The 15553-nt window shown below is 44.9% G+C and overlaps 1 protein-coding gene across 1 annotated transcript in view; it reads right to left on the minus strand.

Annotated features, from left to right (window-relative positions):
• Positions 1-15553, minus strand: part of acad8 (acyl-CoA dehydrogenase family, member 8) — an 85257-nt gene that overhangs the window by 57869 nt on the left and 11835 nt on the right. Inside the window, exon 2 of the mRNA XM_067971114.1 lies at positions 14261-14430. Coding sequence (XP_067827215.1) covers positions 14261-14430 — 170 coding nt within the window. The remainder of the gene's footprint in view (positions 1-14260; positions 14431-15553) is intronic.

Below are 15553 nucleotides of genomic sequence, written 5' to 3' on the forward strand. Positions count from 1 at the left end.
TGTAATATTGTCAATAAAATTAAAGGACACAGTATTAAAGGAAGTGTGGCAGCAGGGATAGGGAGTTGGATAAAGGCCAGAAAACAGAGAGTTAATGGATGATGTTTGGATTGGAGAGATGCAAATAGCGTCCCCAAAGCTCAGTGTTGGGACGAGTGCCCTTTTCAATATGTAAATGATCTGGGCTTGAGTATCGGGGGCACAATATCAGAATTTGCAGACAACACAAAAAACTGCATGTTTAACTAACGGGAGGTGTAAGTGATCTCAGAGGATTGAGGAAATGGACAAGTTAGTGGTTTGGGCAGACAAATGTCAGATGAAATTTGATGTGAAGAAATGTGAGGTAATACATTTTGGGAGAAAGAATTTACTAATGTAACAGTTTAAAAGGAGCAGTGGAGCAGAAACTGCAGGGTACAGATACACACATTTTAAAGGGGATAAGTTAATAAAGCTGGAAAATAAGGCATATGGGATCGTAGATTTTATAAATAAGCATAACAGTATAAAAGCAAAGAGTTGATTCTAAACTGTATGAATCACTGTTTAGGCTGCAGTTAGAATATTGTGCCTGGCTTTCGGTGGCTTAGTTTAGGAAAGGGATCAAAGCCAATGTATTCAGGAAAATTAGGGAAGGAAAAAAAGGATGGTGGGATCGTAGTATTGATGAAAGATACTGTTACAGCCCTGGGAAGGGATCATGAGCTTGAGGGTTCAAGGATAGAATCGATTTGGTTTGAGTTAAGGAACAGAAGAGGAGCTGTTAACACTGCTGGGTATTCACTATAGGCCACCAAATAGTGGGAAGGAGACAGAGGAGCAAATTTGCAGGCAAATTTCAGAAAGATACAAGAACAATAGAGTAGTGATACTAATATAGCCTGGGAAAATAGCAGTTTAAAGGACAAAGAGAGGGAGGAATTCCTGCATTGTGTACAGAAGAACTTTCTTGATCAGTTGTTTCCAGCCCAAGGAAGGAACAATGCTGGATCTAGTTCTAGGGAATGAAGTGGGGCAGGTGGAACATGTTTCAGTGGGGGAGCATTTGGGAAACAGTGATCACAATATCATTAGGTTTAGAGCAGTTATGGAAAAGGACAGGGAATAATCAAACGGAAAAAATACTCAACTGGAGCAGGGCTAATTTCAGGGAGTTGAAAAGGGATCTGTTCCTGGTAGATTGGAATCAAAGATTGGCAGTAAATGAGCAACGGGAGGCCTTCATAGAGGAGATGGTTCAGATACAGAGTCGACACATTCCCACAATAGGGAAAGGATGGGCATCCAAAGCTAGAGCTCCCTGGATGACTAAAAACAGGGATGTGCAGGAAGTGCCTCCGCTGCTCGAGCTCAGAGTTTCTGATCTTTAGGAGCAGCTGGAGTCACTGCAGGGCATGTGGGAGGCTGAGAATTTCCTGGGTCGTATGTTCCAGGAGGTGGTCACGCAACAGTCACAGAGAGCTCAGGACAGTAAGTGGGTGACCATCCGACAGGGTAGGAATCCCCAGGGAGTGTGTTGCTCACTAACCGGTTTTCAGTACTGAATACTGGCGAGGGTGACGACACCTCGAAGGAGTGCAGTCCGGAGCATGGCACTGCGGGGCATAGGACCGCACGGGGGGCAGAGCGAAGTGTAAGGATGCAGTGGTTTCAGGGGATTCAATAGTCAGAGGGACAGACAGGCATTTCTGCAACCGCCAAAGTGAGTCCCGCATGCTATGTTGGTATCAAAAATTGGTAGGCAAAACAGTAATTGAATAATGGTAGGCCTTCAAAGAGATGGTTCAGGTACAGAGTAGACGGATTCCCATGGAAGGGAAAGGAAGGGCATCCAAAGCTAGAGCTCCCTGGATGACTAAAGATATAGAGATTAAAATGAAACAGAGAAAGGAGGCTTATGACAAATATACAGTTCATAATACAGTAGAGAACCATCTGAATACAGAAAGTACAGAGATCTGAAAAAGGAACAAGAGGGGCAAAGAGAGAGTATGAGAATAGATTAGTGGCTAACATAAAAGGGAACACTAGAGTCTTTTATAAACATATAAGGGTAGCCGGAGGAGGGGTGGGACAGATTAGGGACCAAAAAGGTCATCTTGGGGAGGCAGAGGGCCTGGCTGAGATACTAAATGAATACTTTGCATCGGTCTTCACTAAAGAGGATGCTGCCATTGTAGTGAAGGAGGAGGTAGTAGTGATATTGGATAGGATAAAAATAGATAAAGAGGTACTTAAAAGATTGGCAGTACTCAAAGTAGAAAAGTCACCCAGTCCAGATGGGATGCACCCTAGGTTAGAGGGAAGTAAGGGTGGAAATTGCGGAGGCTCTGGCCACAATCCTCCAATCCTCCTGAGATATGGGGCCAGTGCCGGAGGACTGGGGGATTGCAAATGTCACTCCCCTTTTCAATACTTTACAGGGTATTGGGGAGAGAGAGTGGCAGCGGGATTAGTTTTGCATTGTTTTAGCAAAGAGCCGGCACAGACACAATGGGCTGAGCAGCCTCCTTCTGTGCTGTCCTTTAGGCGCTGACTGCCCTGCAGTAACTTATCCAAGTGACTATTCCCCATGTGCCAGCCTCGATAGTGCTGATTGGTTACATCAGCTGTCAGTGAGCTGGGCTGAGCTGTCAGCAGTTGGTGGACAGTGTGATCGGGACCAGGTACTGGGGCTCATTTTCTGAAGCATGGGCAAGGATGCTGAGGCTACGTGAGGTGCAGCCACCCAACCGCGGCCAAGGTCAGGTAAGTGAGCGCCAACTCACCTTCTGGCTGTGGCCAGGCCAGCTGCATATCACTGCTGTGTTCTTCAGTGATTCAGGCTGTTGTGTCTGGGGGCTTAGAGCTTTTTGGGATTGATTAGTGGTTATTGCTGTTGGACATGTTGGAGAGTTAGGGGTTAATAATCAAACTGATCTGTATAACCACAACTAGTCATGCAGCAACAGGCTTTCTAAGATAAAGAAGAAACCAGCAGGTTTATAGGAGAAGGAAGGATGGATTATACGATCTACTTCAAAAATCTGATAATGATCGACAAGAGAATACTGTACAGAGAGACAGTGACTGGGACGATATCAACCAGGGGTGATTATTGTCTAACTTTAGTGACTAGTCTAATAAAGTCTTGTTTATGAAATATGCCTTTGAAATAAGCAACTAAGACTGTTTATGTAAATAAGCTGTTGTTGAAAGAATCCAAGAACAGATAAATCATGAGGTCTTATCTGTGAAATAAATCTTTGAATTAGGCAAACTGAGGTGCATAAAAAGAGTGGGGTTTTTCCAGAGTTAGCTGGAAGAGCTCGAAAGAGAGGGGGCCCCAGAGCTACTCCTGTATATGGTGTAGATTGATCACCTGCACTGTATATGAATAAAGTCTGTTCCATATGCTCCACTATCAATTGTCTCGTACATACTCGAAGTGTGTCGTTGTAAACCATAGAACTAAGGAATTCAACATATAAATAGAAAGCAGTTGGTAAGACTGGCCCTGAAGCTGAGCCTCAAGAATTCCCTGCATTTCAATTGAACCTTTTCATTTGCGATTTTCACTAATACCTGGTTTTGAAAATGAACCCACACAATTTCCTGAAATCATTCAATTTTGTGAGTCTGAGATTTGCTTGTGTTGCCTTTTGACCACGAACAGAACAGTATCTAATGTGGTCAACAAACTCTGCTTTCATCTGCCTCCTAGTACACAATCAAAACCAGATGCGCAACTAAAATAGAAAGCGTATTTTTAAACTGTAGTCAGTGAGTCACTGGGTGGGACTTGAGTGCCTGAGAGGTGCTGTCGCTAAGGCTAGAATGCAAAGTAACAACATGTGTAGCTTGGATGGTCCAATCACAAGTTCAGATCTTTGTTTGCACTCTTGCCATAAAAATCAATAAAAAGGCAGAATTTCTGAAGCCTGTGTCAAGTATTTATTTTTTGTATCTGTTAATTTTGACGATGTGTCTCTTATAGCCTTAAGTCCACATAATTTATATAAATTGAGAAGAGCAATTGTTCCAACACTGACCCCTGGGGGTCACCACTGTTTACATCCTCCAGTCTGAAACACCACTAACCACTTTCTGTCTATTAACCAACGTCCTATGTAAGCTACTATATTCCCTTTAATACTGTGCGCCTTAAATTTCATCAGCAAGCTTCCTTATCAATTACCTTCTAAAAATCTACTCCAACATTACTGCATTTTCTTTATCAGTTAAATCTGTTCAACACGACTTGCCTTTTACAAATCCATGCTGCCTGTCCTTAATTAATCCACGTTTCTCTAGGTGATTATTAACATGATCCTGCATTGTGGCTTCTCGAAACTTACCCACTGCTGATGTTAGGCTGACTGCTCTACAGTTACCTGATAAATCCTTCCTCCTTTTTTGAACAGAGGTGTTACACTGGCAACCATCCAGTCCTCTGGACAACTCCCCTCAGCATTCTACGATGCATTTCATCAGGGCCAAGTGCCTTCTGCACATTCAGTTCCACTATTTATTCAGTACTTGTCTATAGTTATTCTACCTAATTGCTCCTCCTCCTCTTCTACCTTTTCACTCCCACTACCCTTTTATAAAAATCTTGGTAACTTTCTCTAACTATTCTTTTTGAGGGTTTCTGAAATCCTTTACTGTTTATCTGCCCGTCTTTCTTAGCTTTTCTAATAGTCTTTGCTTTCCCCCTCTAACTTTCTATATTCCATTTGATTTTCCTTTGCATTTACCCCAGACTTAATTTTTTAAATCTCGTTTTAATTTCTCCAGTCATCCAAGGAACTTCAGCTCGTACTACTGTTTCTTCTTGTAGGACTATGCCTGCTCCCTACCCTGATCATCATCTGTTTGAATGTTTCTCATTGTTTGTCCACCATCCTACCTGCCTGCCAATTATTCTGGGCTAGTTCCTTTTTTAAATCTCATTGAAATTGGCTTTTTCTAATCAAGAGCCTTTATCTTTGACTGTTCCTTCTCTTTTTCTGTTTTTATATTGACCCTGATTATGTTCTGGTTGTCGTTTTAATTGTTTCTGTACTCTTACATTCCCTACTTGCCCCACTTCATTTTCTAGAACTAGATCCAGCACTGCCTGTTTCCTTGTTAGATGAAAAATATAGACAGCAGTTCTGGACATAGTGCAGAAATGCCTCTCCTTCTTTGCCACTTGCATTACTATGCCCCCAGTCTGTCATTGGATAAGTGAAGTCCCCATTCTCACAAGCCTGGTGTTCAGCTGTTTTCTCCAGTTTGTCTGCCCATCTCTTCCTCCATTCAATCAGTCAGTTTAGTTCAGTTGTTGGGAAACTATTAGTCTATAATACAGGATGAAATGACTAAACATTTGAAGAAACATGAGTTAATCAGGCCCAGTCTAAAATGTCTAAAAATAAAAAGCAAAAAACTACAGACACTGGAAATCTGAAAAAAAAATCAAAAAATACTGTCAATACCCTAGGGGGTCTGTCAGCATCTGTGCAGAAAACAGATGTTAAACTTTCAGGAATCATCTGGTCTCTCACAAATGCTGAGGTTTTCCACCATTTTCCATTATGTTTTGGATTTCTAAAAGGCGGCTCATGTTTGACTAAACTTAAGATAATTCTGGTAAAAATAGCAGAAGATATGGGAAATGCAGTGAATGTAGTTTATAGAGAATTTCAAATAGCATTTTATAAGTACCACATCAGAGACTTGTAACAAAATATTTTCATCTTCTTTTGGCTGATAGAGATTTCAATCACAATAACTTGTATTTTTTGGCACCTTTAACATAGGAAAAAATCCTATGGTGCTTCACAGAGGCGTAATCAGATAAACACGGATACTGAGTCAAAGAAGGAGATTCAAGGAGGGTCTTAAAGGAGGAGAGAAAGGTTGAGAGACGGAGAGGTTTAGGGAGGGAATTCCAGAGTGGTAGAGTCTAGATGGCTGACAGCTCGGCCGATATGGTAGGGTGAAGGGGGAGGGGAATGCACAAGAGGCTGGAGTCAGAAGAACACAGGTTGAAGGAGGTTACAGAGAGACGTTAGGGAGAGGCCATGAAGAGATTTAAATACGAGGATGAGGATTTTTAATTTGAGGTGTTGGGGGACAGTAGGTCAGTGAGCACAGTCAAGTGGGACTTGGTGTGGGATAGGAACCAGGCAGCAGAGTTTTGGATGAGCTAAAGTTTATGCAGGGTGGAGTATGGGAGTCCGGCCAGGAGAGCACTGACATAGTCTAATCTGGAGGTAAAAAAGACATGGATGCACCACGGCCACAGAGGATCTCATTGGTGACTTTGATTAGTGACTGTTTCAGTGCTGTGGATGGGGACGGGAACCTGATCGGAAAGGTTCAAACATGGAGTTGCGGGAAAGATGGCCACAGATTTGGGAGACATCAACACACTTAAGGACTTTTGGAGAGGAAAGGGAGGTCGGAGATGAGGTGGTAGTTTGCAAGGACAGAGGGTTTGAGGTTGGGTTTTATGAGGATGGGGTGATGATGGCAGTTTAGAAAGGGAGGATACAGTACCTGAGAAGAGGGAACCATTAACAATGTCAGCCAGCATGGGGGCCAAGAAGGGAAGTCGGGTGGTCTGCAGTTTAGTGGAAATGGTGTCAAGAGAGCAGGAAATGGGTCTCATGGACAAGATAAATTCGAAGACGGCACGAAGGAAGATAGGAGCAAAACTAGAGAAAGATGCAAGTTCAGGCTCGGGCAGGGGGGAACCATTGAGAAGGTTTGGCTTGGAGGGCTAGGGGAAGGGAGGGAAGCGGCAGAGGCAGAAACAGATAGTTTCCATCTTGGTGACTAAGAAGTGGGTGCTCCTCGCACTTGTTGTTGGAAGTGAGGGGAGATGGGGCAGGGAGGGAGAGTTTAAGGAGATAGTTGGTAGTTGAGAAAAGCCAGGGCTTGTCTTTGCATTCCATGGAGGAGTGAGTGATTTTGACAAAGGAGAACAGGGCCGATAGCACTTGATGTGGTCCAGCCAGATCTTAGCACCATAGAAAGGTTACAGCATGGAAGGAGGCCATTCGGCCCATTGAGTCCGTGCCAGCTCTCTGCAAGAGCAATCCAGCTCGTCCCACTCCCCTGCCCTATCCCCGTAGCCCTGCAAATTTTTTCCTTTCAGGTACTTATCCAGTTCCCTTCTGAAAGCCACGATTGAATCTGCCTCCACCACCCCCTCGGGCAGTGCATTCCAGATCCCAACCACTCACTGCGTAAAAACGTTTTTCCTCATGTTGCTTTTGGTTCTTTTGCCAATCACCTTAAATCTATTTCCTCTGTTTCTTGACCCTTCCATCGATGGGAACAGTTTCTCTCTATCTACTCTGTCTAGACCCTTCATCATTTTAAATACCTCTATCAAATCTCCTCTCAACCTTCTCTGTTCCAAGGAGAACAACCCCAGCTTCTCCAGTCTATCCACATAACTAAAGTCCCTCATCAGTGGAATCATTCTAGCAAATCTTTTCTGCACCCTCTCTAAGGCCTTCACATCTTTCCTAAAGTGCGGTGCCCAGAGCTGGACACAATACTCCAGTTGTGGTCCAACCAGTGTTTAATAAAGATTCATCGTGACTTCCATGCTTTTGTACTCTATGACTCTATTTATAAAGCCCAGGATCCCAAATACTTTTTTAACCACTTTCTCAACCTGCCCTGCCACTTACAACGATTTGTGCACGTACGCCCTCAGATCTCTCTGTTCCGATACCACTTTTAGAACTTTTAGAATTGTGCCCTCTAGTTTATATTGCCTCTCCTCGTTCTTCCTACTGAAAAGTATTACTTCGCATTTTTCTGCGTTAAATTTCATTTGCCACGTGTCCGCCCATTCCACCGGCCTGTCTATATCCTCTTGAAGTCTATCACGATCCTCCTCACTGTTCACTACACTTCCAAGTTTTGTGCCCTATACATCCAAGTCATTAATATGTATCAAGAAAAGCAGTGAACCTAGTACCGACCCCTGGGGAATAACACTGTACACCTCCCGCCAATCCGAAAAACAACCATCCACCACTACTCTCTGTTTCCTGTCACTTAGCCAGTTTTGTATCCATGCTGCCACTGCCCCTTTATTCCATGGGCTTCAATCTTGCCTATTATGTGGCACTTTATCACATGCCTTTTGAAAGTTCATATACACCACATCAACTACACTGCCCTCATCCACCCTCTCTGTTACCTCATCAAAAAACTCTCTCAAGTTAGTTAAACATGATTTGCCTTTAACAAATCCGTGCTGGCTTTATTAATCCACACTTGTCCAAGTGACTGCTAATTCTGTCCTGGATTAACGTTTCTAAAAGTTACCCCACCACCGAGGTTAAACTGACTGGCCTGTAGTTGCTGGGTTTATCCTTACACCTTTTTTTTAACAAGGGTGTAACATTTGCAATTCTCCAGTCCTCTGGCAACACCCTCGTATCTAAGGATATTTGGAAGATTATGGCCAGTACCTCCGCAATTTCCACCCTTACTTCCCTCAGCAACCTGGGATGCATCCCATCCGGACCGGGTGAATATCTACTTTAAGTACAGCCAGCGATGAATGGCTAAACTTGAATGATGTGGAGATGCCGGTGATGGACTGGGGTTGACAATTGTAAACAATTTTACAACACCAAGTTATAGTCCAGCAATTTTATTTTAAATTCACAAGCTTTCGGAGGCTACCTCCTTCCTCAGGTGAATGATGTGGAAATGAAATCCTCGAAATGAAATCGCATTTATAATTCACAGAACAATGCTTGGTGATAACAGACAGTTTTTTTCAGTTTTTTCACTCTACCGCAAGCCCACGGACAACCTCACGATGCTCCACTTTTCCAGCTTCCACCCTAACCACGTCAAAGAGGCCATCCCCTATGGACAGGCCCTGCGAATACACAGGGTCTGCTCAGACGAGGAGGAACGCGATGGACACCTACAGACGCTGAAAGACGCCCTCGTAAGAACGGGATATGACGCTCGACTCATCGATTGACAGTTCCGACGGGCCACAGCAAAAAATCGCATAGACCTCCTCAGGAGACTAACACGGGACGCAACCAACAGAGTACCCTTTGTCGTCCAGTACTTCCCCGGAGCAGAGAAACTACGCCATGTTCTCCGCAGCCTTCAACATGTCATCAATGACGACGAACACCTCGCTATGGCCATCCCCACACCTCCACTACTCGCCTTTAAACAGCCACCCAACCTCAAACAGACCATCGTTCGCAGCAAATTACCCAGCTTTCAAGAGAACAGCGTCCACGACACCACACAACCCTGCCGCGGTAACCTCTGCAAGACATGCCAGATCATCGACACAGATACCACCATCACACGAGAGGACACCACCCACCAGGTGCATGGTTCATACTCCTGTGACTCGGCCAACGTTGTCTACCTCATACGTTGCAGGAAAGGATGCCCCAGAGCATGGTACATTGGCGAGACCATGCAGACACTGCGACAACGGATGAACGGACACCGCGCAACAATCGCCAAACAGGAGGGTTCCCTCCCAGTCGGGGAACACTTCAGCAGTCAAGGACATTCAGCCACCGACCTTCGGGTAAGCGTACTCCAAGGCGGCCTTCGAGACACACGACAACGCAAAATCGTCGAGCAGAAATTGATAGCCAAGTTCCGCACCCATGAGGACGGCCTCAACCGGGATCTTGGGTTCATGTCACGCTACACGTTACCCCACCAGCGAACAAATGTTATCTGTTTTTAATATAACGGGTCAGTTGCTGTCTTTTCTATGTTTCTACCTCTCTATGTCTGTTTTTTTTTGTTTGTTGGTTTTTTTGGTGATTTGTATATTCTGAGACCTGGCAGGTAACACCTATCTGTCTGCACACTGATTGCCTTGGCAACGGGCAGTTGAAAAAACTGTCTGATATCACCAAGCATTGTTCTGTGAATTATAAATGCGACTTCATTTCGAGGATTTCATTTCCACATCGTTCACCTGAGGAAGGAGGAAGCCTCCGAAAGCTTGTGAATTTAAAATAAAATTGCTGGACTATAACTTGGTGTTGTAAAATTGTTTACAATTAAACTTGAATGGTTCAAGTCTGTGTCCCTTGGACTTGAGGGGACGGAAAAAGAGACCATACCAGGGAGAACCACCAGGATGGGAGAGAGTAAAGGTTTTACTGGGAACAAGGGCATCAAAGGTGGAGGAGAGGGACTGATTGAGCAGATTGTCAGATGCAGAATCAGTGTGGCAAAGGCTAGGCTCGAAATTGCAACTTGGGGAGTTTTATCCATGGACGAAGGCAGAAGCAAGGAGTGTTGGGAGAGTGTGGGGGGATGAGGGTGGTGAGGGGCACAAGGAAGTTGTTGGAGATGGCCTTGTCTGTGATCAAGATCATGGGAGGAGAGAGGCCAAGGGGCTGCCCATGAATATAGGTAGGAAGTTTATATGGAGGGAGAGGTTTATGGAAGACATGAAATCAGAGAAGGGGGGGCAAGGTGAGTTGAGACAGAGATTGCAATCAATGAGGATGAGGAACTGCTCAGAATGGAAGATATCTCATTATCAACTCGGGGTGGGGCTTGGGGGAAGCAGTAAAGCATGAAGATTTTAAAGGAGAGGCGAGAGGGGTGAAACAAGGTGACGTGCTCGAAGGAGAAGGGGAGAGACCAAGGTTTGGTTAGGGTAGATGGTGGGAAGAGCAGCCAGGTGAGGAGACTTCAGTATGGGCAATGTGTTGCTACTCAGGAGCCAAGTTCCCATCAAAGCCATGATGTCAATACAATCACCCACAATAAGGTCGTGGATGGAAAGCGTCTTGTTCATGACTGAATGGACATTCTGGAGAGAAATGCAGAGTTGATCCGCTGGATCAAAAGGGGAGGAGACAGGAGACATGGGGACGAGGGAAATAAAGGGAGATAGAAGTAGTGGGCTCGGGTCCAGAGTATGTAAATGGACAGACATAAGGGCCTAGGCTGTCTGCTTCCCCACTGCTTTCCAGTAGCCGGGGGAATGTGGGTGACCGAATGCTGAAGACCTGCAAACGAGAGAAGCACTGCCGTCATTGTATCTCCTGTCGTTTGGTCGACGCAGAGCCACTGGGGCAAAACTTCAAGAGGTGCCTCTGTGAGCACAGTCCAGTATTATTAACGGGCACCACACCAGCCACTGCAGCCGGTCTCTGCCCTCATCCCGGTGCAAGTCCCCACCAAAGACCAGGAGCTCTCTTCCTGGACCAGAAGGCCCAATTCAGGAGGCATCTCAAGGGCTGGATGGCAGACGTGCCCTGCCAGAGATGGTCCCCAATCAAGAGGATGGAATGTGGAAAACCTAGGCCAAGGAGTTCAAAACCATCTGCAGTCAGAACTCACATCCCAACTGAAATTGATTCAAGTTTTTCAAAGGCAGCCCAGCCTAGCTCTCTACGAAAGGTTGAGGGAGAAGCGAAGCCAGATTTAAACAAGCACATACTGTATGATTTAATCAGATATGTGCATAATCTTTAAATGTAGCTGATGTTGAAATTCTGAAGCGATGACAACTGTTTTAATGAGTGGTGTAGAACAGAGACGAGTCACTTGGAATCTTCAGATGGATTATCTAGCTCCCGCAATTAGAAAAGACTACAAGACGACAAATAAACTACGTGACCATTGCAGTGAGGACACCCGCCATTGTGTAGTGTGGTACTACCACTGTGCTAAGGTGGGGCAGACTAAGGAATATCTAGCAACCCAAAGCTGGTCACCATGAGGTTCATACCACCACAGTCTACAAACTCACCACCCAATATATCCCTCACTCTTCCATCACCATCAAGACAGGAGACAAGCCTTGGTTCAATGGGGAGTGTAGAAGGGCATGCCAGGAGCAGCACGAGGCACACCTTAGAATGAAGTACCAACCCAATGAAGCTACAACACAGGCCTATCTGCATTCTGAACACAAAAAGCAGCAGACTGTTGATAGAACTACGCGGTCGCACAACCAACAAATCAAAGTCTGGAGCCCTCCCACATCCAGCCAAGAATGATGGTGGACAATCAGGCAACTAACAGGATGAGGAAGCTCCCATCTTCAAAAAGGTGGAGATCAGCACATGTTCAAGAGGCAAGGCTGAAGTATTTGCAAGCGTCTCCAGCCAAAAGTGACAAGTGGACAATCCCATTTGGGTCCCTCGTGAGGCCCCTGCCATCGGAGAGGTCAGGATCCAGCCAATTCAGTTCACTCCACATGACATTAAGCAGTGGCAGAGTGCACTGGACAGAGTATAGCCTATGATGATATCCCGGTTCTAGTGCTGAAGACTGTGAACCAGAACAAACTGCCCCACCAGCCAAACTATTCCAGTGCAGCTATGATACTGGCGTCTACCCAACAATGATAGAATGATAGAGCACAGGAGGCGGCCATTTGGTCCATCGTGCCTGTGCCGGCTCTTCGAAAGAGCGATCCAATTGGTCCCATTCCCCTGCTCTTTCGCAATAGACCTTCAAATTTTTCCTCTTCAAGTATTTATCCAATTCCCTTTTGAAAGTTATTATTGAATCTGCTTCCACCACCCTTTCAGGCAGTGAATTCCAGATCAGAACTCGCTGTGTAAAAATGTTTTCCTCATGTTGCCTCTGGTTCTTTTGCAAATCTGTGTCCTCTGGTTCCCAACCCTTCTGCCACTGGAAACAGTTTCTCCTTATTTACTCTGTCAAAACCGTTCATGATCTTGAACACCTCTATCAAATCTCCCTTTAACCTTCTCTGTTCTAAGGAGAACAACCCCAGCTTCTCCAGATGACCTGATATGTTATTTTAAGTGATGAAATAGTGTAATAGGATTTTTTACATCCAACTGAGAGGACCTCGGTTTAACGTCTCATCTGAATGGCGGCATCTCCGACAGTGCGGCACACCCTCAGTACAAGATTATGTGCTTCGGTCTCTGGAGTGCGGCTTGAACCTTCTGACTCAGAAGGTGGCCATGAAACTATCGGATTGTCGTAAAAACCCATCTGGTTCACTAATGTCCTTTAGGGAAGGAAACCTGCCGTCCTTACCCGGTCTGGCCTATATGTGACTCCAGACCCACAGCAATGTGGTTGATTCTTAATTGCCCTCTGAAATGGCCAAGCAAGCCACTCAGTTGTAAAATCTCGCTACGAAAAGTCATAATAAGAATAAAACCGGACGGACCACCCGGCATCGGCCCTTCCTAACAGCATTGTGGGAGAACCGTCACCACACGACTGCAGCGGTTCAAGAAAGCGGCTCACCACCACCTTCTCAAGGGCAATTAGGGATGGGCAATAAATGCCGGCCTCGCCAGTGACGCCCACATCCCATGAATGAATAAAAAAAAACTCAGAGGCAAGAGAGCTACCAACTGAGCCAAGGCTGTCACCTGAAAAAGACTGACAATGTGGAAAATTGCCCAGGTATATCCCACTCACAAAAGCAGGTCAAAACTAACCTGACAAATTATCACTTGATCAGACTCCTCCCAAGAATCAAAGTGATGGAAGGAGTCAATGTTACCAACAACTGCTCACTGACGCTCAGTTGAGGTCCCACCAGGATCATTTGGCTCCAGTGCTCGTCACAGCCTTGATCCAGACATGGATGCAAGAGCTGAATGCCAGAGCAATAGAATAGAAACATAGAATGGTTACAGCACAGAAGGAGACCATTCGGCCCATCGAGCCCATTCTGGCTCTCTGCAAGAGCAATCCAGCTAGTCCCACTCCCCCACCCTTTCCCCGTAGCCCTGAAAGTTTTTTCTCTTCAAGTATTTATCCAGTTCCCTTTTGAAAACCATGACTGAATCTGTCTCCACCACCCCCTCGGGCAGCTCATTCCAGATCACAACCACTCACTGTATAAAAAAGTTTTTCCTCATGTCGCCTTTGGTTCTTTTGCCAATTACCTTAAATCTCTGTCCTCAGGTTCTTGACCCCTCCGCCAATGGGAACAGTTTCTCTCTATCTAGAGCCTTCTAGGGTCTGGGAGAGGCAAAAGTAGCTGCCCTTGGCAGCATTCGACCAAGTATGGCATCAAGGATCTAGCAAAACTGAGGTCAATGGAAGTCAAGAAACTCTCCAGTGGTTGGGGGTCATATCTGTCAACAAAGGAAGATGGTCGTGGTTATTGGAGATCAGTCACCAATAGCCCAAGGACACAACTGAAGGAATGATAATAGAACAGGGAGAGGATCTGTTGCTCTGGGTACTTTGTAAGGGCTGTAGGTAGCTTTCTTGCGGTCTGGGTGTCATTTCCATATCGACTTACTTATGAATGCTGATGTAAGCGGTGGTACTTGCACAGCCTGTCGACAATGCTTCGAATATGATAGAAGTGTCCACTCGTGATAATCCTGATCCCCCGACATCTGGGCGAACATAAATCCCACCAAACCCGAGTCGGGCCGCTTTCCTCATCGTCTCCACAGGGAAGATTTCCTGTTAGACATTAAAAGACAGTAATGATAATAGAATCATCACCCCACAACAAAATTCAGCAAAGAAAATTCTGTGAGAAAATACACTCTCAAATTGGCAATGTCATGTATATGATACAGCAAGTATATCAAGGAATACATGTACGTAGCTTCTGTGCAGACCCATTCTACTGCATCCTAAATGTATTTGAAGGTTTGAAAGCAGTACATTGTGTGAGTTTAGTGACAGATAGAGATGGTGTAGTGATTACATGGGAATATTCTTGCAGGCACAGACATTAACTACTAGAAAACGTCCTGTGGCACTGCTCACAGTGATTGTGAGACACATTGTTCGACAAAGACAAATGCAAATAATTATACTGTGTAACATCAAATAATAGGTGTGTGTCCCATTAAGACTACAACATGCAATTGCTGTGGATTCTTGAAATGAATGGTGGGGACAGTTACAATTCCACCGCACAGTGGAATCTTGGCTTTGTTTAACTGACAGATCAATTAACAAGTTAGTGACATTGTGAGACTGGTGCATTCTTGGAGAGAGGGAGAAGAATCAAAGGTTACTGTGCAGCTGTAAAAGAGACAGCCAGGTAGAAGGTTGGTAGAAAATATAAATTATCCTCATTATTAAGAAACAAAAGTTTAAACTTCTCTAGCTTTCACCGAGCTTGGAGCTGTTAAATTGTTTGTGGTTTGTTTTAACAACACCTCTGTGATCTGCTACTATTGAGAAAAGTGTAAGCTGGAGTTGGACCAGTGCTGGGAATCAAGCACAGAGTCAATCTGTATGAAGTTAAACGAGCTTTGACTATGATTAAAAGTGAATAAGTGTTAGAGGAACATTATAGGAAGTGTTATACCAGTGAGAGTCTGGAACTAGGGGGCATAGTCTCAGAATAAGGGGTCGGCCATTTAAGACTGAGATGAGGAGGAATTTCGTCACTCAGAGGATTGTGAATCTTTCGAATTCTTTACCCCAGAGGGCTGTGGATGCTCAGTCGTTGAATATATTCAAGGCTGAGATAGGTAGATTTTTGGACTCTAGGGGAATCATGGGATATGGGGATTGGGCGGGAAGGTGGAGTTGAGGTCGAAGATCAGCCATGATCTTAGTGAATGGC

This window comes from Heptranchias perlo, chromosome 33, assembly GCF_035084215.1.
Source record: "Heptranchias perlo isolate sHepPer1 chromosome 33, sHepPer1.hap1, whole genome shotgun sequence".
Taxonomy (NCBI): domain Eukaryota; kingdom Metazoa; phylum Chordata; class Chondrichthyes; order Hexanchiformes; family Hexanchidae; genus Heptranchias; species Heptranchias perlo.